Source organism: Pseudophryne corroboree, chromosome 1, assembly GCF_028390025.1.
Source record: "Pseudophryne corroboree isolate aPseCor3 chromosome 1, aPseCor3.hap2, whole genome shotgun sequence".
Classification (NCBI taxonomy): domain Eukaryota; kingdom Metazoa; phylum Chordata; class Amphibia; order Anura; family Myobatrachidae; genus Pseudophryne; species Pseudophryne corroboree.
Genome location: NC_086444.1, coordinates 274412844 through 274437570, shown reverse-complemented (window position 1 = coordinate 274437570; position 24727 = coordinate 274412844). Strand labels below are relative to the sequence as shown.

At 44.9% G+C, this 24727-nt stretch overlaps 1 protein-coding gene across 3 annotated transcripts in view; it reads right to left on the bottom strand.

Annotated features, from left to right (window-relative positions):
* Nucleotides 1–4400: 4400 nt before the first annotated feature.
* The window catches only part of LZTR1 (leucine zipper like post translational regulator 1), a 117823-nt gene continuing 97496 nt past the window's right edge, over nt 4401–24727 (bottom strand). For all 3 annotated transcript variants that reach the window (XM_063964272.1, XM_063964270.1, XM_063964271.1), the window contains 8 exons: nt 19636–19822; nt 17364–17533; nt 16895–17051; nt 16348–16474; nt 13989–14138; nt 12032–12137; nt 10526–10606; nt 4401–7997 (listed from right to left, as the gene is read on the bottom strand). In XM_063964272.1, the coding sequence (XP_063820342.1) occupies nt 7881–7997; nt 10526–10606; nt 12032–12137; nt 13989–14138; nt 16348–16474; nt 16895–17051; nt 17364–17533; nt 19636–19822 (1095 nt within the window). In that variant the 3' untranslated portion in view covers nt 4401–7880. The remainder of the gene's footprint in view (nt 7998–10525; nt 10607–12031; nt 12138–13988; nt 14139–16347; nt 16475–16894; nt 17052–17363; nt 17534–19635; nt 19823–24727) is intronic.

Here is a 24727-nt window from a genome sequence, read left to right as displayed (position 1 = left end):
ATGGATAAGGCCGAAATCTGAACCTTAATGGAGCCTAATTTTAGGTCCAAATTCACTCCAGTTTGTAGGAAGTGAAGGAAACGGCCCAGATGGAATTCTTCCATAGGAGCATTCCTGGCCTTACACCAAGAAACATATTTTCGCCATATACGGTGATAATGTTTAGCTGTCACGTCCTTCCTATCCTTTATAAGAGTAGGAATGACCTCATCCGGAATGCCCTTTTCCGCTAGGATCCGGCGTTCAACCGCCATGCCGTCAAACGCAGCCGCGGTAAGTCTTGGAACAGACAGGGCCCCTGTTGCAACAGGTCCTGTCTTAGAGGAAGAGGCCACGGATCTTCTGTGAGCATCTCCTGCAGATCCGGATACCAGGCCCTTCGTGGCCAATCTGGAACAATAAGAATTGTCTGTACTCCTCTTTTTCTTATTATTCTCAACACCTTTGGGATGAGAGGAAGAGGAGGAAACACATAGACCGACTGGAACACCCACGGTGTTGGTGTCACTAGGGCGTCCACAGCTACTGCCTGAGGGTCTCTTGACCTGGTGCAATACCTCTGCAGCTTTTTGTTGAGGCGGGACGCCATCATGTCTATCTGGGGCAGTCCCCACTGACTTGCAATCTGTGCGAAGACTTCCTGATGAAGTCCCCACTCTCCTGGATGCAGGTCGTGTCTGCTGAGGAAGTCTGCTTCCCAGTTGTCCACTCCCGGAATGAACACTGCTGACAGTGCGCTTACATGATTTTCCGCCCAGCGAAGAATCCTGGTGGCTTCCGCCATTGCCACTCTGCTCCTTGTGCCGCCCTGGCGGTTTACATGAGCCACTGCGGTGATGTTGTCTGACTGGATCAGAACTGGTAAGTCGCGAAGCAAGGTCTCCGCTTGACGAAGGGCGTTGTATATGGCCCTCAGCTCCAGGACGTTGATGTGAAGACAAGTCTCTTGATTTGACCAAAGACCCTGGAAGTTTCTTCCTTGTGCGACTGCTCCCCAACCTCGGAGGCTCGCGTCCGTGGTCACCAGAACCCAGTCCTGAATGCCAAACCTGCGACCCTCTAGAAGGTGAGCACTCTGCAGCCACCACAGGAGAGATACCCTGGCCCTGGGGGACAGGGTGATCAACTGATGACTCTGTAGATGTGACCCGGACCACTTGTCCAGTAGGTCCCGTTGGAAGGTCCTCGCATGGAACCTGCCGAATGGAATGGCCTCGTAAGATGCCACCATCTTTCCCAGGACTCGAGTGCAGTGATGCACTGACACCTGTTTTGGTTTCAATAGGTTCCTGACCAGAGTCATGAGTTCTTGAGCCTTTTCCATTGGAAGATAAACCCTTTTCTGGTCCGTATCCAGAATCATGCCCAAGAAGGTCAGACGAGTCATAGGAACCAGCTGCGACTTCGGGATATTGAGAATCCAGCCGTGTTGCTGTAACACCTTCAGTGAAAGTGACACGCTGTTCAGTAACTGCTCTCTCGATCTCGCTTTTATGAGGAGATCGTCCAAGTACGGGATAATTGTGACACCCTGCTTGCGCAGGAGCACCATCATTTCCGCCATTACCTTGGTGAAAATTCTCGGGGCCGTGGAAAGCCCAAACGGTAACGTCTGAAATTGGTAATGACAACCCTGTACCGCAAATCTCAGGTACGCCTGATGAGGTGGATATATGGGAACATGAAGGTATGCATCCTTTATGTCCAGAGATACCATAAAATCCCCCCCCCCCTTCCAGGCTGGCGATGACCGCCCTGAGCGATTCCATCTTGAACTTGAACCTTTTTCAAGTATAGGTTCAGGGATTTTAAATTTAAAATGGGTCTGACCGAACCGTCCGGTTTCGGGACTACAAACAGGGTTGAGTAATATCCCCTCCCTTGTTGAAGTAGGGGAACCTTGACCACCACCTGTTGAAGATACAATTTGTGAATTGCATTTAACACTATCTCCCTTTCTGGGGGAGAAGTCGTCAGGGCCGATTTGAAAAACCGGCGAGGAGGCACCTCTTCGAATTCCAGCTTGTAACCCTGAGAAACAATTTCTATTGCCCAGGGATCCACCTGTGAGTGAACCCAGATGTGGCTGAAAATTCGAAGACATGCCCCCACTGGGGCGGACTCCCTTAGCGGAGCCCCAGCGTCATGCGGTGGATTTTGTAGAGGCCGGGGAGGACTTCTGTTCCTGGGAACTAGCTGTGTTGTGCAGCTTTTTTCCTCTGCCAAGAAAGGACGCACCTCGTACTCTCTTGTTTCTTTGTGACCGAAAGGACTGCATTTGATAATGTGGAGGACGGCGGCGCGGCTCTGGGACGGACGGCGAGGGTGAGACCTGCGTACCGATCCCTCTGGAGCTAATGGTGTCCAGTAGCCTAAGAAACAGGGCCTAACATTAAAGTAGGTCTGTTTCTCTCCCCTCAGTCCCTCGATGCAGGGAGTCTGTTGCGAGCAGGCTCCCTGAAAATAAAAAACCTAACAAATATACTTTCTTTCAGGAAACTCAGGAGAGCTCCCTGTAATGCACCCAGTCTCCTCTGGGCACAGTAGTAAACTGAGGTCTGGAGGAGGGGCATAGAGGGAGGAGCCAGTGCACACCCATACCTAAAGTCTTTCTTAAAGTGCCCATGTCTCTTGCGGAGCCCGTCTATCCCCATGGTCCTTACGGAGTCCCCAGCATCCTCTAGGACGTAAGAGAAATCCTACTGCTGTTTAGCGGGAAGTTTAGGGGACGGGGGAAGGGGGCACACTCGTAAAGACCTAGTGCTTGTTATCAATTTGCAGGGGACCCCATGCCACTTAGAAAGATGGACATTGAAGGCAGGTCGAATCTATAAGGTGCAAAGAACCTTTATAAATTTGGTGGATCGACAGTGGGTCTCATCAGTTCCTAGCAAGCTCACTGCTTCGTAAACTTTACCCAAGAAGGTAACTAGTTACTTATTGTTTGCAGCAGGGACAAGCCATTGAAAGGAGGTGGAAACACAATGTTAATCCGCATCTTGTCCAACAATACAGAAGTAAGAATGAAGACTATAAAGATCACATTCCCTATCAGGCAATAAAATCATTATTAAAGCTATGTTTAAACGTAAACACAATTGATGGGTTGGGGCTGGGGATTCCAGCGGTCAGCATACCGACCCCAGGATCCCGGCAGCAGAATGCCGACGAAAGGGGGGTTCGAGCGCAATGAAGTACTTTGCAGACTAGCTGCGCCCGCCACAGGTTCAATTCCCACTCTATGGGTGTCGTGGGAATAGTCCGTCAGTCGGCATGCAGACTGTCGGCCTGGTGAGTGGGTGGGATCCCGGCGTTGGCATGGTGACCACCGGTATAACAAGCACCGGTCACATGACCGGATCCCGTTAATTCCCCTACAGATACTCTTGTTTGGCTTAAACAGAGTTGTGGTATTGTTGCTATTTCATGCAGATCAGTTTTACTTTCACATTTTAGTCTTCGGGCAATTAATAAGATTGATTCAGAAAAATGTGAAAAACTCAGAAAAGCAGAATTCGCATAGTTAAATAATTTGTGGTGGTAAATCTGCGCAGGTGTGGTGCCTCTCACCTCTCTTGATGCAGTGTCTCCAGTGGAATATGACTTTTAGGGATGTGGATTTTTCCAAAAAGATGACTTGGGAGAGGCCTGAGTTGTATGATACTGCACAGCCGCAAGGAAGCCAAAAAGCCAAACTACATGTAGAATAAAGGAGATATGGCCTCACGAAACAGCATCTGCATGTTCATAAATTACCCTAACAGTGTTTTGAAATCAGTCTATGTGATTAATTCTATGAAAGGACACCAATCATGTATAAAACTTGATGATTACAATGTGTCTTGCAATTATGTAGTCTTGGGAAGTGGAGTTATAGTGAGGCTTTTGCAACATTTCTTTCCTGTAATGTGCAGCTCCTTTGACAGACCATGGTAAAACACCACCATGGGCTCATCCTGAAACTTACCCTGAGGGTTATCGATCACTGCTGGCCATACAGTACATGTAGGTAGTCAAACGTGTGTGAGATCATTTTTCAGTACACCCCCCCCCCCCCCCCAATAACATCTGGTCCATTGCTCGATACTGGCTTTGGTATCACTACACCCTTAAGGGGGGTACTCACAGAGAGATCCATGCTTAAAATCTAAGCAATCTGACTAGATTGCTTAGATTTTAAGCACAGATCACTCGTGTGTACCCCCCCCCCCCCCACAGCGATAGAGATGCGCGGCCCTGCGCCTGCAAGCAGGACAATCTAGCACGTCGCTCATTTCACCCGCTGGGTGAAATGAGCGGCCCCCGTCCTCCCCCGCATCGCTCAGCACACATCTCTCTCTGTATACCAGCCTTTACTGTGAGTGGCTGAATATGGGACAGCAACAACAAGAATTGGGAAGTTTGCTTACAATAAATATCAAGTATTTTATTAGCAAATGGCTATAAGATTAGTGCCCTCATTACAGGCATATAAACAATGCAACATACTTGGGCACTTTATGCATATACAGTACAGTAATATATACACATTTAAATACAGGATACCACAAACTTCAAAAGATTCATTATAGTGGGAAGTGGGAGAGTAAAGGTGCATACACACTGGGTGTTATTGCCCACAGGAGACTGTGGAAAGTGCTTCACTCGGTTGTACAAACAGCCCGAAAAACGGCAGCGGCTAGCGAAGATGCAGGAATGCGCATCAGTGCTAGCCCATACAGACAGAACGAGTAAAAGCTCAAAATGCCAAAAGTGAGTTTGAGCTCAAAATCGCCCAGTGTGTATGGGCCTTAAGAGAATAATAATGTGTGTACAGAATATAAACATGCAGTCATTTATTTGCAACTGAGAAACATGGAATTTCATAATATGTACACATACATCTTACTAAAGAGATCACATTTGTTCATAAATGGCCTAAGTTTACTATGTAAATGTACCATTTAACTAAGCTCCACAATAAAACCAAACAATGCAGGCTCTATGTAAGTGTAAGAACTTGTGTGCGTGTCATAGCAGTCTGCATTATCCTTGCTCCCAGACTACTGTCTGTAATGTAACAACTCACATGCAGGTGTAGCCGAAGGTATAGGTGCCTAGAAGCAAGTATAATGCAGAAGGTTGGCAGTCTCTTACATATGACCCTTGTACTGTATTTTCATACCGCATGCAGTTTTTGCTGTGCTTTTCTCTTACTACAATTACATGGTTCACTAGCTCATTCAGACACAAATGGTGACAGTTTCTCTCTGAAGGAAAGGTACACCGCCCCTTCACACTGTTGCAGGCACATAAAACAGTTTTACTCAGATTCACAAATAAAGCAACAAAGTATTTCTCATGTCTATATTGTGTTGGTGGGATGACCGTTCCAGGAACAGCAATGTGCTGTGTGTCTGAATGGAGTTAGAAAAACAAATTACAATCCCAAAGTGTAAATAAAGTTTTCCATGACAAATAATTTGTGAAACAGCAAAACCGTATTCCCCCTCTTCATATCACCAATTGTAATGGATTGCCAAGGCTTCAGGAAATTGGTTTGGCAATCACATTTGCTTATGTCTGTCACTGTGATTCCGCAACAGATCTTATCGATCCACCTACAGTTTTCCAAGAAAGCCTTTTGACTTACTGTAGAAAACTACCATAATGTAAGTTCTAGAAAGTCATGGAGCAATAGTGGAAATGGCTATACGCAGGTATTCTGTACTTTTATACTTTCTTTGGTACACAAGCAGCATTATATAATAGTAAAAAAGGCATTTCCAAACATTGTCTCGTTGCTTTACCTAAATATCTAAACCCCAATCTTTTCCTGTAGCCTGCACATTCTTGGGAGGACACATTACAGGAAGCACTTTATTCTAGAAGGGGCTAGGAAATTACAGATTTAAATCCATAAACTATTTAGTATTGGCAAAAAATAAACAAAGAAAATAAGAAACTGAAAGCAAAGATCTCCATAGTACGTCTACTTTATCACTAGAGATCGTTTCTAAACATTTATATTAGTATAAAAAATTAAGAATAAATGGTCCACTCGAATTTTTAATAGCGAAACAGAAAAGAGACCATTAGATCTCAGAATTACTCTGGAGTTTCTGAGCTTATTTGTCTATAAATAGAAAGCGATCGTATTGTCATCTATGAAACAGAAGGGACATCATATCAGACTACTTCCATGATAACTGCAAGTACTGTAATGTAGCTTTAAAAGCTGGGGAAAAAAAAGTTTCTGCTTTTAAATATAGGGATGTATCCTGCACAATGGTGTCAGATTGGTGCTATTCTATTTGAAAGATTTAAAGGTTTATTTATCAACCAACAGCTTTGCCAATAATAATCATTCTTTTTAAAGGTGATAGAAGTCCTGAGACAAAACGGATGATTGATATAAGACCCCTTAGAATCAGAGAATACAGTTCTTCCACTGTCTTGCACTACCCATAAGGGGATCATTTTCATATATCGCTGCTACACTGCCTGTGATTGTTGTTCTATACAATGCAGTAGAGGGCCCAGCAGCTCCTGCTACCTTCAGGTGCTTGGCTGTACTGGGTCCTATGGTCCTCTCTGACAAATTACCAACCTCAACCTCTAAAGCCCAGTACTCACGGGCCGATCAAGGAGAGATGCGTGCTGAGCGAACCGCTCAGCACACATCTCTCCTGCCGCTCAGCACAGCGCGATCTGTGCTGAGCGTGCGGGGGGAGACGGGGGGCCGCTCATTTCACCCAGCGGGTGAAGTGAGTGACCCGCTAGATTGGCCTGCATGCAGGCCAATCTAGCAGCAGCGATAGCGATGTGCGGGGCCGCGCATCGCTATCGCCGAGGGGGCTACACACGGAGCGATCCTGCCGATATTCTAAGCAATCTAGTCAGATTGCTTAGAATATCGCTCCGTGAGTACCCCCCTTAAGCCATCCTGTTTGAATGGAGTTGTGCAAATTGCATGATCAAGGTGGAGAGATGACTCGTGGGAGCTTGTATAACAGCTGCAGGACAGACAATTGCATCTGCAGAACACAGCCTTAAGGGGGGTACTCACAGAGCAATCGCTACTTAAAATCTGAGCAATCTGACTAGATTGCTTAGATTTTAAGCAGCGATCACTCCGTGTGTACCCCTCACAGCGATACCGATGAGCGGGGCTATCGCTGGTGCTAGATTGGCCTGCATGCAGGCCAATCTATCAGGTCGCTCACTTCACCCGCTGGGTGAAATGAGTGGTCCCCCGTCTCCCCCCGCACGTTCAGCACACATCGCGCTGTGCTGAGCAGGGGGAGAGATGTGTGCTGAGCGGTTCGCTCAGCATACATCTCTCCCCAAATCGGCCCGTGAATACGGCCCTTTAGGGTGTTACTGTGAATTGAAACCATTAAAAGACTGCATAAGTGGAACTTACATGATTGTGAGCTACAGGACAACATGATCATCTAATCAAAGAAAAAACCACTACTTAGCAATTTGCAACACCATGAAAAATGAGAGCACTGAAAAGCTACAGCTAACGCCAGGCAGACACCAAAAAAGGAAGAACATTGTAAGCTATTGTATCATGTTATGTACATTGGATGTTTAGCTACACTCCCTCTGAAGTAGTGTTTCATACACAACATGATGGTAGTGGCCCTTGTATCTGCATTTGAAATGAAACTGGTTTCTGCTGTAATGTGGAAGGTACATGTTCTCACTATTAACATAAAATTCACTGCTGATTGTTTAATCATATCAAATCAGCTGCTCTTGAGTAGGCAGATCCAACATAATGGTCCCATGTTTCCTGAAGGATAGTCATTGTCAGCGGCAAGGAATGCTTCATCATTTCGCTGGGAACATCCAAAGTGTCCAAGAATAAATCCTAGAAAGCCATCAGCCGCTCATATGTCTGAGCCCAGCTCCGCGCACTGCTTGTCCGAGATATGACTGGCCAAAGACTCGATAATGTTGATTAGCAGAGGCTGGCTCAGCAATCTCAGGTTGGGTAGCTTGGCAACCTTCAAATGAGGAAGGAAAGGAGGAGAAATGAGGAGGAGGATGTGCCATCTTCTACTTGGAAAACAAACCGGCTGGTCCACAGATTAAAACTTTCATTCCTTATGTTGGGCACACACATTGCAGTATCAAGCTAGATATTGTGCCATGTGCCCCAAACATCACTGGGACCAGCCAGACCCTGAGGCATTACAGGGCTGCACTTTTCATTTATTGCTTCTTCAAGATGTGACCATAAAGCTAGTCATTTATAACATACATTGCTATTTGTCTCATGTAATCAATAAATGTACCCGTTATATTTATTGACACAAATCAGCACATCTCCAACATTCTAGTTGTGTAACAAAATAGTTATAGGGCACAGTCCTTGCTAATTATTCCTCTGCTCAACTGAATGAGTCAAAGGGGTATATTCAATAAGAGTCGGAAACTGCCGTCTTGTCGGAAAGACGGCAGTTTCCGACTGGAATAGGTCGGGAACGGGTTCTGACCTATTCAATAGGGGCACATTTTTTCCGACAAGTCGGGAAACCCGACTTGTCAGAATGCTGTTGGACAGCAGGTGGATCGGCGGAATACCCGCCGATCCACCAGCTGCTGTCGGAAACGGGGACAAATTCGACAGGTTTTGGCCCCCTTTCCGACAAACTCAATCCGACTTGAAAACAAGTCGGATTGAGGTGAGGAGACGGGTAGCAGTGTGCGGCGGACTACGGGGATGATAGTACCTGCAGTGCCTCCTCCGCCGCCGCACAGATCACTCCCGCAGCCAGCTCCGGCCGCCTCTGGATGCTTACCCCGCCGGTTGCCGCACACTGCTCCCCTTCCGGCCGCCGTCAGCGCATCCGACAGCCGCTGACAGCAGCGGCAGTACAGGACACAGGGAACGGCCAAATCCGACAGTCGGATTTGGCCGCTCTTTGAATAGCGGTTGCCGGGTCCATTCCGACAACTGCATGTCGGAATGGACCCGACTCTTATTGAATATACCCCAATGACCATTTATCGTTTTCACACTCCCCAAACAACCTGCGGCTCTTGCTTCTAGTCTTATAAACAGGAATAACCATGTTTGTATAAGCTACAAATAATGGTGTTATTTACTGTAAGCACAGTCATGAAAAACAAATAACAAAATGTAAAGAAGTTTTAGGTGGAAAATTCTGAAAATGACTCAAAATAAGCAAACTCTGCTCGTTTTGGAGTGATGTAAGGAAGTGGGTTTATATATGCCAAGTATAATGTGCATTTCATTTTACTATAGCGAAATAAAAGTGAAGTGGCCCAAAAAAATAAAAATAAAGTCAAGAGTATCATGTCCATTATAAATTTAGATTATAAGCTCTTCGAGGTAGTAACTTCTCTCCTGTACTAGCACATGGTGAAACATTTAAATCTGCCACATATAGTTTATGGTTAGAAAACTGCATTGGTTAGAAATCGGATAAAAATTTTTTTCCAAGCCTTTACATGCAGCTGACACCACTGTGTACAGTCATTTGCTGATCTCGCTACAGTCCTATGTGATCAAGACCAATATGCCCACCCTTACATTTCCAAAATGGAAACAAATACAGAGGCATGGCACATGTATTATCAGTTCTAAAGTTACCTCTGCCCAGTTCTGTCTTGTCATGTCAGATGCAGAGTACATTTTGTAGTGATATTGTAATGAATACAGTCATACACAAGTCTAAGAACAAACAAGTGTTAGTTTTCTAATGAAAAGGCTTTGACCACTCAATTTTATCCTTAACAGACAGTGTGCTAGCATTGGGTGCAGCAGGCATCTAGTATGCGTGGTGGTGGTGGTGGTGGTGGGGGGGGTGTTTACCATCAAAATGGTGGTCTGTCTTTTTCAGAATGTTATGATCAAATAAGTATAGTAGTCATGCACTGCAACAGGATACACAGACAGACAAACAAACAATAAATAATGGTTTTATTGGTCCACATGGTTTAAAGTGGTTAGTGCATGGATATCCACAACAGACAATGACATGTAACATTTCAGATGTACTCTGTACTGCTGATCATTCATAGACATTACTATGGAATGGATGGCATGATAAACCACTATGTACTGCAGAAATGGGCGATGAGTAGCCCTCCAGCTGTTATAGAACAAGAGACTTAGAGGCCACAAGTAGCCTTTGTCAACCGTACAACAAAATCACTGAATTGATCTGAACAAAATGGTATAAAAAAAACAAACCAAACAAAACAAACCAAACAAGTGATTTCCTGATACGTCACGGGCTGTCCGCAGCAGATATAGGAAGTGTAGTGTAACATGTTATTAAGCGGATATGAAGAAATCCCTGTAATCCATTTCAATACTTGGATTATTTTAATAAAAGATGATGAATTCAGATGGAAGACGATGTTTGCTTTCCAAGCTACCGAACATGTTGTAATCACACAAACATGACAGCCAATACTTTCAGGAGCCAGTAGAAAAGACAGCTCCAACACGACAGAGTAGAGGACAACATGTTCCCAGAGCCCCAGAAAAGATGCCACCAACCTTGGTGAACTGATGGACTATGATGTGAAGGCAGTGCTTCTTCATATCCAGAGCTTGGGTCTTATCCGCAGCTTCTAAGATCTAAAATGGAAAAATGGAATATTAAAAAAGCAAATAAAATACGAGTTTGTAATTAAAAGAGGAGCCACATAGACTCTGTGGGGTATATTTACTAAGGTGTGAGTTTATAGAAGTGGAGATGTTGCACATAGCAGCCAATCAGATTCCAGCTATTATCTTCTAGAAGGTGCTAGATAAATGCTAAGTAGAATTTGATTGGTTGATATGGACAAAATCTCCACTTCTATAAACTTACATCTTAGTAAACATACCCCTGTATGTCTTTACTTGGTTTACCATTGAGAATCAGCAACCATAGCTACGGTTTGCCTCACTGTACATAACCCCAGACGTCCCCATCATACATAATTCCAGCCACAGGCCCCTCCACCGTAGAGAAGTATAGTAACATCTAGGGCCAAATGTTAATAGAGTGAGCTTCAAAAAGTGAGAGATTTGGTAAGGTTTTGCTTTTTTTTTTTTTTTTTTTAAGTGGCAATCATTTACACAGCAAGATCAACCTGGTTTTGCAGTGTAAATGATTGCCACTTTAAAAAAAACCCTGAAAAACCTTACCAAATCTTTCACTTTCTGAAACTCTCACTCTATTACATTTGGCGGGGCCCCTAGAGTACTTTCTCTATCCCTGTTGTACATAGACGATACACTCATGGGTTCACCCCCACGCCGATACAATTTAAACGGCTTTTTGGATCATCTACCATTAGTATAGAAACCACATCAAACTACCATTCCAATATATACACCATACTCCTATGTGAATGGCCTGGTTTACTGCAACTACCACACAAATCCCCAGTAAGTCTAGACTATCATACAGTGGTCTGGCTCTATCAAACAAAACACCAGCCAAAGTCTGCTCTAACATACTGACACTAGCTAGAGATCACTCCAAGATACATTACTTGAGTCTGCCCTACCATACATAACCCCATCCAGAATCTGCCCTAAGAAAATGGAACCTGCTCACTTACATAAACCTCAGCTACACTAGCTAATTTCTTCCAGATTTCATATTCCTACACATTTTGATTTTGAACATTTTAGTACAGTAATAAAATATGGTTTGTCTGCAACCACCAAGACATCTTTTCCTGGATAACATTTGATTGTAAGCTCTTTAAGAGATTGACAACTTTACCATGCTGGTACCACTACACAGCAATATATTCATTACAGAGCTCTAATGTGTAATCCTGACTGCAATGGAATGCTACTAGAAGACTGGGATCAGTCAGTATACAGTATAATGTACATGGAAACATTCGGATAACCATATCATTTACTACTGATGTTATAAAGACATCATATTCTATTACACCAGTCTGCCAGTAGCGGCTCCTTTTCTGATCACTGACTGTTATATATTCTATACATCTCATACTTCATCGCTCTTAGATACTTAGAAAAACACAGCTTCATTACCTGAAGCACATTCTCAACAGTCACATTCATCTCCAGGTTTTGTCGGCAATATGCCTGCAGTCTGTTGCTGAAGAATCCATAATAATAGGGAGCAGAGAACAAGTAACTAGGATTCACATTAAGGAATATAGGACAGACTTCCTAACTGAGCCTCTGATCTGTGATTTGTCCAGCTCTGGCAGCTGACAGTTTACAATGTTGAGCACAATAAAATGCTAGTTTAAAGCTTACACAAGTCACAATTGATAATAGATTCTAAGTATATTTATTTTCTCATATTATAGTTTAGATGCCAGAAGAGAGGTGGTCAGATGGCTGTTGGTGGAAATATGGAGACAATAGCAGCAATCTACTATATAAAAGTGAAAATTTGTCTCTCTGTCTTGCTATACAAATCCAGTTTACAAGCGAAGATTGTGAAATTTGACATACAAGCTTATTAAAACACAGCGGAGGCAACTAAAAAAAAATAATCAGAAATCCCTAGCACCCCTAGGGACACATCTGACTTACAATCTGGGAACAAACTCTGTGGGGGTTAGACACCCCTAGGAGTAGGACAGCAGCACAGATTATTTCAGGAGACAGCATAACTCCCGAATGCCTGGACCAATGTAAAACAAACTTGAAACACATATGAATTACAATCTGGAAACAAACACTGTGGGGGGAAGACACCCCTAGCACCCCTAGGGGTGTGGCAGCAGCACAGAGTTTTTCAGCTGACAGCATAAAGGCCCATATAGTCGGGCCGATGTGGGAGAGATGTGTGCTGAGCGAACCGCTCAGCACACATCTCTCCCGCCGCTCAGCACAGCGCGATGTGTGCTGAGCGTGCAGGTGTGCGACGGGGGGGGCGCTCACTTCATCCAGCGGGTGAAGTGAGAGACCCGCTAGATTGGCCTGTCTTGCAGCAGCGATAGCGATGCGCGGGGCTGCGCATTGCTATCGCTGTAGGGGGTACACACGGAGCGATAATGCTGAAATTCTAAGCAATCTAGTCAGATTGCTTAGAATATCGCTCCGTGAGTACCCCCCTTTACTGTGGAAGGCCTGGAGCACTTTACACGAAACTTGGGACACATCTGCCTTACAATCTATCACCAAACTCTGTATTTCAGGATACAGCATAACTCACGAATGCCTGGACCAATTTTACACAAACTAGCTACACATGTGAATTACAATCTGGGAACAAACACTGTCAGGGTAACAGACCCATAGCACCCCTAGGGTTGGAGCAGCAGCACAGAGTTTTTCAGGAGACTGCATAACTCTGCAATGCCTGGAGCAATTTACACCAAACGTGGTACACATATGACTTACACTCTGGGAACAAACACTGTGGGGGTAACACACCACTAGCACCCCTAGGGGTGGGCTAGCAGCACAGACTATTTCAGGACATGCATAATGTGTCAGTGATGATTTACAAAATGTTCTATTGTTTTGAAGTTAAAAAAATAAAATGCCACCAAAGAAAACAGCTACAAGCGGTGGAAATAAAAACAATTCCACAAGGAATAAAATGTTAGCGGCAACCTGTGTGTTTAATATTTACATGATTTTTGTAAACAAACATTCTTAAAATCCAGGGCAACATCGGGTACTCCAGCTAGTAGTACCATATAATATAGCCAAGCCAAAAAACCTAGCAATCTAGACAATTTGGCACTTTGATACATCAGAAATCAATGACTGGTCCCAGATATTCCTCAGGTAATTCATGTTAAGTGCCCGTATTTTTTCAGACTCAATGGGTTACACTCAAATAAGTATATGCAAGTATTATTCCACTTAATCAAAACTGTGAAAAAAAACACTTTAAAAGCCAGTAAAATGCTTTTAGTGCAGACACTTTTATTAGGCTCCAACTTTAGAACAGAGCTGTCCAGTCAATTAGTGTTGGTGAAATGGCTTTAATCACGGAGAGTGGTTGCTGACATTAAAAGGATACAGGGAGTCTTCCGGGGGCATATTGACCTCCCCATAGTAGATGTATCGCAGCAGTGACTCAAAGGCCTGTTTGCTTGGCACCATCTCACCAATAGAGATATTCACTTGCCCGTCCTCTGGCATGAATGAGCGGAACATGGCCTCAAAGTAGCTGCAGAGGATCAGGAATGAAGTGAAAGAATTTAAAACAGGAAAGTCTAACATTAAAATACAACTCAGAGAAAGCAACAGGAACACAGGTATCAAATATGAGATTCATTGGCTCCATTATGCACCAAAGCTCCTACTAGACTAGTTATCTTACTGCAGATAAACAGGACTGCTGAATAACTAGCTGATAGGGTCACATTGTTCACTGAATCCCACCTAAAGTTATGTCTAATCCAGAGCACATAGTGCATATAACAGGTTCTGCCTTGTATGGTGACAAGACCTAACAGAATAAACAATTGCACACTTAGTGGCTTATGCAGAGACAGCAGCACATAAAAAAGGAGCAATATGATCCTGGAACAAACCACGTAACAATGCAAGGGGTGAAAATGCATTTAGTTTTGTATGCAGTGAAAATACTGGCCAGTTTTGGTTGTATGCTGAAATGTCCTAAATATATAAAATCTGCCCGAACTGCTGAGCAACACTGTTTTATCAAGGTGCAAACTTGCTCCCAACTCTGCATAAGCCCCTTAAAAAAACAACAACTATGTTTAAAATAATTGAATTTGGGGATTACCCCTAATAGAAAATACTATTAGGAGGTATATTTACTAAAGGACGATTTCCATCAATTTCAAATCAATCTAAATCAATGTTGGGTTTCCAGGATAAAAAACATGTACTCATACCGCTTTCAGATCGCAAATGCCGCGTCGCACCCGAAATTGGAAACGGGTTCTTCCCGGGTGCAACCCGGCATTGGACCCTGAGAATTGGCTTCTCGACCCGGCAATATGCCAGGTCGGGTTGCCATCAGGGGCGGGGACCGCAGCGGCAGGTAGGGAGGCAGTGCTGGGAGATAAGATCATCTCCGCGCCGCCTCTCCCTATGCTGTGGACAGGTACAGGGTCACATCGACCCGGGTAACCCGTTTACACTGCACCTGACCCGGTAATAACCCAGGAATAACCCTTTATTACTGGGTTGAATTACCGGCGACGAGGAAATTCGGGAGTGACCCTTTAACAGCGCACAGCGACCCGCGTCGACCTGGCAAAATACCGGGTTATTTGTGCAGTCTGTAAGGGGTATAACATTTGAAAGTGAATAGAAAGAACCATCTGTTAGTTAATATGTGTTTTAGCCCCTGAAGCTCAACCGTGATTTAATTTGATTTGAAAGTGAAATAAAAATAAATAAATTGTTAGAAATAGACCTTTAGTAAATATACCACCTAGTGTTTAATTCATACTGGTTCTCAGTTTTGGAACCCCTGCCAATCTGTTGAGTTCCTGGTTTGTCTCAAAGACTGACTATACGAAATACAATAGGCCACTCTACAGGAAATGACATCTGTTGTATGATCATGGATTATGGGCCTGATTCCGATGTATGCTACTGCTGCCGCAAATGCAATCGCAGCTAAAGTGCTAAAATATGCAAACGCTATTATAAGCAGTCTCTGCGTGTATGAGCACGAGATGGACTGTGTAAAAGCTTAAACACCCACTTTACTTATCTGAGTATTGTGGAGACCACCCAGATGGGCCGTGCACACTACAACATCGGCGACAGCGGGAAACATTGGTGGCTTGTGTAGGTCCTGGGTCACGCAGATCAAACTCTGAAACTTTCAACAAATATGGCCACTGTGGTAGTGGATCTGCATGAGAGAACTCATCCACATGCAGAAGCACTCCCATTACACGCCCACAGAAGTCTTTTTTTGCATTTAATTTTAGTTACCACTGTTTCTCCACCTATATTTACAAATACCTTGCAATGGTCTTCTCAGGAACTTGTGATTGAGTAAGTAACTGCGTGCACGTGTGTGCAGTAAGGGTTTCTGAGGATATTTGGGCATGCGCAATAGCAGAACATTGGCCATTTGCAAAAACATCAACACTGCACACAAATCGGAATCAGGCCCTATAGCTTATCAGGACCTTTCTCCGTTACAGCTGGTAACTAGTGGCACAATGCCAGGTTAATAAGGTTAGAGCATACAGCAACCAGCAGGGGTACAGTTCTATGTAAAGTTAATAATGTAAAACAAGAACAGGATATGGTGGGCACACTGGAGATTAGGAAGAAATATGAAAAAGCCAGCACTTCAATGTGGTTGAATGTCTTCTGCTCTCTCTGTTAATTTTATTAAATGACCCAGAACAGACAGACCGACAGCTAAAAAATTCAGGGGGCACCTGGAGCGAGCAGCTAGGATAGCCTTGTGTGCTGGTCTTGGGTGTCCATCCAGCAACAATGTGATGTCACAGAAATCTCTTCCCGCACCTTCAAGACAAGCCTTCATATCCTGGACAAGAGAAGTGCCTGAAACACACACAAACACTCCTTGCATATCAGTGGTATTACACATAGCAACTTAAGGAGCAGCTTCTACGTGAAACAAAAACCTTTTATACAGAAATGGGCACGTTTTGGACTAACACTGGGGTGAAAGTTCCCAAAAGGAACACGTCACATCAGATAACACAGATCACTTAAATTAAACCTAGCTCAGTAAATACATTTACCTTCATCCTGCACACAAGTTTACAGTCTCCATGAAATTAACTATAAGTCAATCTAGCAAAGCGTCCCCGCAGCTATTCGCACCGGTATGGAGGAACAATTACATTGTTTGGGCGCCATTTAGTGGCAGACTGACAAAAACAATTGAATCCCTCCCCCCCTTACTGTAGGTCATACATTTACATCTAAAACTGTAGCTTAATAAAAGCAGTGACAAACCTATATCAACAGGCTGATCTGAGTGCACCCGGACAGGAGGCTGCTGCTTCCTGCGTACAATCTCCACAATCAGTGAGGAAGACAAGTGCTCAAACTCTTTCATCATTATCACCTGGTTGAAGTGAGATTCCTTTACAACAAAGTTCAAGCAATGTTCCTGGGGGAAACAGAAACGTTACGATCAATCCATTAAGGCTGCAATAGAGCTATTCAGCAATTTTACCTATATATTTATTTATATTCCTGCACACACATGTAATATGCAACACAATTTAGGTAAGAAAGTTGGGCATTGGACTCCTACAGTTGTACTAGGTGGGGGGAAATGGTTAATGGGCAGTCCTTAGGTGAGGTTCCCACTTAACATTAACAATTATTGCATCAAGTACTGCACATCATATGGGTGTCAGCTGGTTCTTCCCATGCCGTGGAAAGGTAAAGCCTTGAGCTGGGAAGGCCCTTTTATTACCTTTAGCTGGTCCAGCTGCAGCTTGTTAGCGTTTTCACACACTACAAGGACATTCTGAAGGTCAACAGATGCCTCAATGTACTGAACACAAAGCTGCTCCAGACGAGAGAGCTTAAAGTGTAAAGCTAGTTTATATACATCCATGATGAGGAGAACATCTTGGACGTGACCTGAGGGAGGAGAAACAGCATCAGTAACTAAATACATAGGCTCAGTAGTGCAATGTAATTAATATCGCTTTCAGACACAGCCGCGGGTCCAACCCGGCTTTTACCTGGCGCGATGCCCCCATTCACACAGGAGCAGAAAAACACAGCTTTGTGAAAGGGTTATCCCAGGTCCATATTCCGAGGACTTCGACCCTGGTAATTTGCCGGGTCGAAGTCCCGGGACTAGGGACCCAGATTAACCCTCACACAAAAAAAATGACCCATGGCAAATTACCGGGTTTTTACTCCTGTGTGAAAGGGGTAAAAGTGGAAAATAGCAGACCCTCCAACATGACGTATGCCATCAGCTGCAAAATCAGTAGCCTATTAATAATGGGTGCAGTGTGTGGTCTACACGGGCCTCTCGGGTCCAAGGTGCCCATACTGCAGACGCTGCACCCATTTCTTCAGTACTCATCCCTCTGATATCCAGAGTCCACTACTGCATACCTGCAAAATCTCAGAGATAATGGTACGGCGGCCATTTTTCTGGTGTTTTGCATATGTGCAGTAGGGGAATCACCGCTGCTAGGTGCCGTCACTCAGAGAGACACTATCACTAATTATGCTGCCTGCCGGTAAGAGAGATAAGGGGCCCAGTTGGAGACTGCAACAAGGGCCCTCTCTATATGCCCCTGTACAAAATGCTCTGCTCCTGGACTGCCACCACCTGTCGCGAAACACCTTTCTCAGCAAACTCCAAGGCCTAGTTCAACACAAGTAACAGCAATCATGTGGGGGAGAGAGGGAGAGGGAAGTCCAGGAACAGAGCATTTTGTACCTGATGGAAGGGGTCATGTTGGAGGGTCGTAATAGTAGATATATAAACACATGCAATCAGGCTATTATTTGTGTGTACTCATTTTATTTTATCACAAAATAGTCACAAACTCGCATGTACTGCAATCAGCAGAGAAGCACCACTCATTGCTCTGCCATATTTATTGCAATAATAAAGTTCTTGGTAAAGTGCAATCCCTATAATTTCCCAGAATTCTCTGCTGATCCCTCCATGTAGTAAGACAACAACTGACTACATGTGAAGGAGAGCCATTTCTATAGGGCAGTGTGCAGCTACCTTGCCAAGCTCCAAGACTGTAAGTTATGGGTACACATTTTATATGTATTCTCCATTATCTGCTTTTGCAGGCTCACACCATACACCTTTAGTTGTATTGGCAACAAAAGTCTGACAAACTCAATGTGACTGCATAGGCTAACTTGTGCAAGGAACCAATGAAATTCCCTTGCTTCTGAATGAGGGTGACATTCATCCAAGACATGTTGCGTAAGATATAATAGCCTGCGATGTGCAGGAAGTTCTCAGAGTCTGCCAGTATTTTAAAAGCAGCATTCATTTACAAGGCAAAACCAGGTTGGCAAACTATTGACGCTTTAAAAATAAAACTTCCCGCACAACCTGCACATCGCAGGCTATTACATATTGGCCCTCATTCCGAGTTGTTCGCTCGCAAGCTGCTTTTAGCAGCTTTGCACACGCTAAGCCGCCGCCTACTGGGAGTGAATCTTAGCTTATCAAAATTGCGAACGAAAGATTAGCAAAATTGCGAATAGACACTTCTTAGCAGTTTCTGAGTAGCTCCACACTTACTCTGCAACTGCGATCAGTTCAGTCAGTTTCATTCCTGGTTTGACGTCACAAACACTCCCAGCGTTCGGTCAGACACTCCTCCGTTTCTCCAGCCACTCCCGCGTTTTTCCCAGAAACGGTAGCGTTTTTTCGCACACACCCATAAAACGGCCAGTTTCCGCCCAGAAACACCCACTTCCTGTCAATCACATTACAATCTCCAGAACGAAGAAAAAACCTCGTAATGCCGTGAGTAAAATACCTAACTGCATAGCAAATTTACTTGGCGCAGTCGCACTGCGGACATTGCGCATGCGCATTAGCAACTAATCTCTCCGTTGCGAGAAAAATATAACGAACGAACAACTCGGAATGACCCCCATTGCCAGTTATGACAATTTAAAAGTGCAAAATTTTAAAATGGACAAATATAAGAGCAGAGTACAGCATCTGAGTGTACAGCCCAGCTCACCTTTCCGTGGGTACTTTATCTTGTCTGTGTATAAGAACTGCATGAGCAGCTCAAATGGCCGAGCTTCTGCGTCCCGGATGATCACTTCCTGCATGGGCTGAGAGTTGCTGGCTTTTTGGTGGCCACCTGCACTCTCTGGCTTTTGCTGTGTACTTTGACCTTCATCCTCCAGATCCTGTTTTAATTCCTGGTTGCACAGAATACATTTAGAGTTTTGTAATGCGTCAGCCAGAAAAAGAACGAATTTTATAATAAGCAAAAGCATTCCAGTGAAGATCAGCTACAAATATGTATTACTAGGTTTTGAAGAAACAAAAAATACACCACACATTCTATTATTATTGTTTAATTATAAATTATTATCATCAGTTTCTTATATAGCGCAGCATATTCCGTTGCGCTTTACAATTAGAACAACGGTAATAGAACAAAACTGGGCTAAAACAGACAAGATATAGCGGTAGGAAGGCCCTGCTCGCAAGCTTACAATCTATAGGGAACTAGGCATTTATATACAAGGATAGGTGCTACCTATTCCATAATGGTCCACCAGATTGCTAGGTTCTTAATGGGTTGTATGATATGATCACCCAGCAATGTTGGAAGACAAAATATGTGAGGTTATGTGGACTGCACAGAGAGGATGTAATTGGATAGGGGAGCATTGAAGGTTATGTGGGTGGGTCTGGGATATACCACTTTTTACTTTAATTCTTACTATTGCCTTGTTTTTTAAATTAATCTCACAATAAAGCAATTGGGTAAATCAGATTCTAGAATGCATTTCGTGCTGTGGAGACTAAAAAACGATCATTTAATCTCAGTGATGTCTGAAAACTCCCTGTGCCTGCAAAACATCCAGCACTGCAGCACTAAACACTGTCCATTCCTGAATGCTCAACAAGCTGCAGGTCTACATTGTCCACTGCCAGACAATAGTTCCAGTTACCACGGCTGTATTTGTTATACACTTGTGCTATTCTAATGAAACAACAGGATCTAGGATTAGTCAAACAAAGTGACCCACTTTGCATATGACTACGGTCTCAGCCTTTTGAAGCCTGTTAACTTGGCCACAGTCCTTATGCCTCTTCTGCAATTAACACATCAAAAAACAGGATTGCCACTGATTAGATAGCTGCTGGCTCTTCAATGTAAACACTGCAGGCTGCATATATCAAATCTCTTCTACTGGCAACGTCAACATCAACTACCAGCCCCCAATCAGTTAATTAAGGACAAATTTTGCCTATTCAGTCAATGAACTGTATACAAAAGTACAGCAGCTCTGTTTTCACGGGATCGGTATGAAATACCTCCAGTCAAAATCCCGACTGTTGAAATCCCGACAGCAATTGACCGATGGTCAAAATCCCAACAAGGTCAAAATCCCAACATTTAAAATACCGACAAGGTCAAAAATAAGATTTTAAACCTACCGGTAAATCTTTTTCTCCTAGTCCGTAGAGGATGCTGGGGACTCCGTAAGGACCATGGGGAATAGACGGGCTCCGCAGGAGACATGGGCACTAAAAAGAACTTTAGATATGGGTGTGCACTGGCTCCTCCCTCTATGCCCCTCCTCCAGACCTCAGTCAGAGAAACTGTGCCCAGAGGAGACGGACAGTACGAGGAAAGGATTTTTGTTAATCTAAGGGCAAGATTCATACCAGCCCACACCATCCACACCGTATAACCTGGATATACGAACCAGTCAACAGTATGAAACAAACCAGCATCAGCTCGAGACTGATCAAAACTGTAACATAACCCTTATGTAAGCAATAACTATTACAAGTCATGCAGAATGTAGTCCGCACTGGGACGGGCGCCCAGCATCCTCTACGGACTAGGAGAAAAAGATTTACCGGTAGGTTTAAAATCTAATTTTCTCTTACGTCCTAGAGGATGCTGGGGACTCCGTAAGGACCATGGGGATTATACCAAAGCTCCAAAACGGGCGAGAGAGTGCGGATGACTTTGCAGCACCGATTGAGCAAACATGAGGTCCTTATCAGCCAGGGTATCAAACTTGTAGAACTTTGCAAAGGTGTTTGAACCCGACCAAGTCGCTGCTCGGCAAAGCTGTAATGCCGAGACCCCTCGGGCAGCCGCCCAAGAAGAGCCCACCTTCCTAGTGGAATGGGCCTTCACCGAATTTGGTACCGGCAATCCAGCCGTAGAATGAGCCTGCTGAATTGTGTTACAGATCCAGCGAGCAATAGTCTGCTTAGAAGCAGGAGCGCCAACCTTGTTGGCTGCATACAGGACAAACAGAGCCTCTGTTTTCCTCACCCTAGTCGTTCTGGCTACATAAATTTTCAATGCCCTGACCACATCAAGGGACTCTGAATCCTCCAAGTCCCGCGTAGCCACAGGCATCACAATAGCTTGGTTCATATGAAAAGATGAAACCACCTTGGGCAAAAATTGAGGACGAGTCCGCAACTCCGCTCTATCCACATGGAACACCAGATAGGGGCTTTTGTGAGATAAAGCCGCCAATTCCGACACTCGCCTTGCCGATGCCAAGGCCAACAACATGACCACTTTCCAAGTGAGATACTTAAATTCCACCGTTTTAAGAGGTTCAAACCAGTGAGACTTAAGGAAACGTAACACCACGTTAAGGTCCCAGGGTGCCACTGGAGGCACAAAAGGAGGCTGTATATGCAGCACTCCCTTCACAAAAGTCTGTACTTCCGGAAGAGAAGCTAATTCCTTCTGAAAGAAAATGGATAGGGCCGAAATCTGAACTTTAATGGAGCCTAATTTTAGGCCCAAATTCACTCCAGTCTGTAGGAAGTGAAGGAAACGGCCCAGATGGAATTCCACCGGAGGAGCATTCCTGGACTCACACCAAGAGACATACTTCCTCCAAATACGGTGATAATGTTTCGTTGTCACGTCTTTCCTAGCCTTTATCAGAGTAGGAATGACCTCATCCGGAATGCCCTTTTCCGCTAGGAACCGGCGTTCAACCGCCATGCCGTCAAACGCAGCCGCGGTAAGTCTTGGAACAGACAGGGCCCCTGTTGTAACAAGTCCTCTCTGAGAGGAAGAGGCCACGTATCTTCTGTGAGCATTTCCTGCAGATCCGGATACCAGGCCCTTCGAGGCCAATCTGGAACAATGAGAAATGTCTGTACTCCTCTTCGTCTTATGATTCTCAATATCTTGGCGATGAGAGGAAGAGGAGGAAACACATAGACCGACTGGAACACCCACGGTGTCACCAGGGCGTCCACTGCTACCGCCTGCGGGTCTCTTGACCTGGCGCAATACCTTTTTGTTGTAGCTTTTTGTTGAGGCGTGACGCCATCATGTCTATCTGAGGCAGTCCCCACTGACTTGCAATCTCTGCGAAGACTTCCTGATGAAGTCCCCACTCTCCTGGATGTAGATCGTGCCTGCTGAGGAAGTCCGCTTCCCAGTTGTCCACTCCCGGAATGAAGACTGCTGTCAGAGCGCTTACATGATTTTCCGCTCAGCGAAGAATCCTGGTGGCTTCTGCCATTGCCACTCTGCTCTTTGTTCCGCCTTGGCGGTTTACATGAGCCACTGCGGTGATGTTGTCTGACTAAATCAGAACCGGTAGGTAGCGAAGCAAAGTCTCCGCTTGACGAAGGCCGTTGTATATGGCCCACAACTCCAGTATGTTGATGTGAAGACAAGCCTCCTGGCTTGACCAGATACCCTGGAAGTTTCTCCCCTGTGTGACTGCTCCCCAACCTCGGAGGCTCGCGTCCGTGGTTACCAGAACCCAGTTCTGAATGCCAAACCTGCGACCCTCCAGAAGGTGAGCACTCTGCAGCTACCACAGGAGAGATACCCTGGCCTTGGGGGACAGGGTGATCATCTGATGAATCTGTAGATGAGACCCGGACCACTTGTCCAGAAGGTCCCATTGAAAAGTTCTCGCATGGAACCTGCCGAATGGAATGGCCTCGTAAGATGCCACCATCTTTCCCAGAACTCGAGTGCACCGACACCCTTTTTGGCTTCAATAGGTCTTTGACCAAAGACACGAGTTCTTGGGCCTTTTCCGTCGGAAGATAAACCCTTTTCTGGTCTGTATCCAGAACCATGCCTAAGAAAGGCAAACGAGTCGTTGGAACCAACTGTGACTTCGGGATATTGAGAATCCAGCCGTGCTGTTGCAACCCCCTCAGGGAGAGTGATACGCTGTTCAGTAACTGTTCTCTCGATCTCGCTTTTATTAGGAGATCGTCCAAGTACGGGATAATTGTGACACCCTGCTTGCACCATCATTTCCGCCATTACCTTTGTGAAAATTCTCGGGGCCGTGGAAAGCCCAAACGGCAACGTCTGAAATTGGTAATGACAATCCTGGACAGCAAACCTCAGGAACGCCTGATGAGGCGGATATATGGGGACATGAAGGTATGCATCCTTTATGTCCAGGGACACCATATAATCCCCCCTTCCAGGCTGGCTATGACCGCTCTGTGCGACTCCATCTTGAACTTGAACCTTTTTAAGTATAGGTTTAAGGATTTTAAATTCAAAATGGGCCTGACGAACCGTCCGGTTTCGGGACTACAAACAGGGTTGAGTAATACCCCATCCCCTGTTGCAGCAGGGGGACTTTGACCACCACTTGCTGAAGACACAAGTTTTGAATTGCCTTTAACACTATCTCCCTCTCTCGGGGAGAAGCAGGTAGAGCCGATTTGAAAAACCGGCGAGGAGGCACCTCTTCGAATTCCAGCTTGTAACCCTGGGAAACAATTTCTATTGCCCAGGGATCCACCTGTGAGTGAACCCAGACATGGCTGAAAAGTCGAAGATGTGCCCCCACTGGGGCGGACTCCCTCAGCGGAGCCCCAGCGTCATGCGGTGGATTTTGTAGAGGCCAGGGAGGACTTCTGCTCCTGGGAACTGGCTGTGGTTGGCAGCTTTTTCCCCTTGCCCTTACCTCTGGCAAGAAAGGAAGATCCCAGCACTCTCTTGGGTTTATGCGACCGAAAGGACTGCATCTGATTATGTGGTGTTTTCTTAGGCTGCGAGGAAACATAAGGCAAAAAAGTCGATTTACCTGCCGTAGCCGTGGAAACAAGGTCTGTGAGAC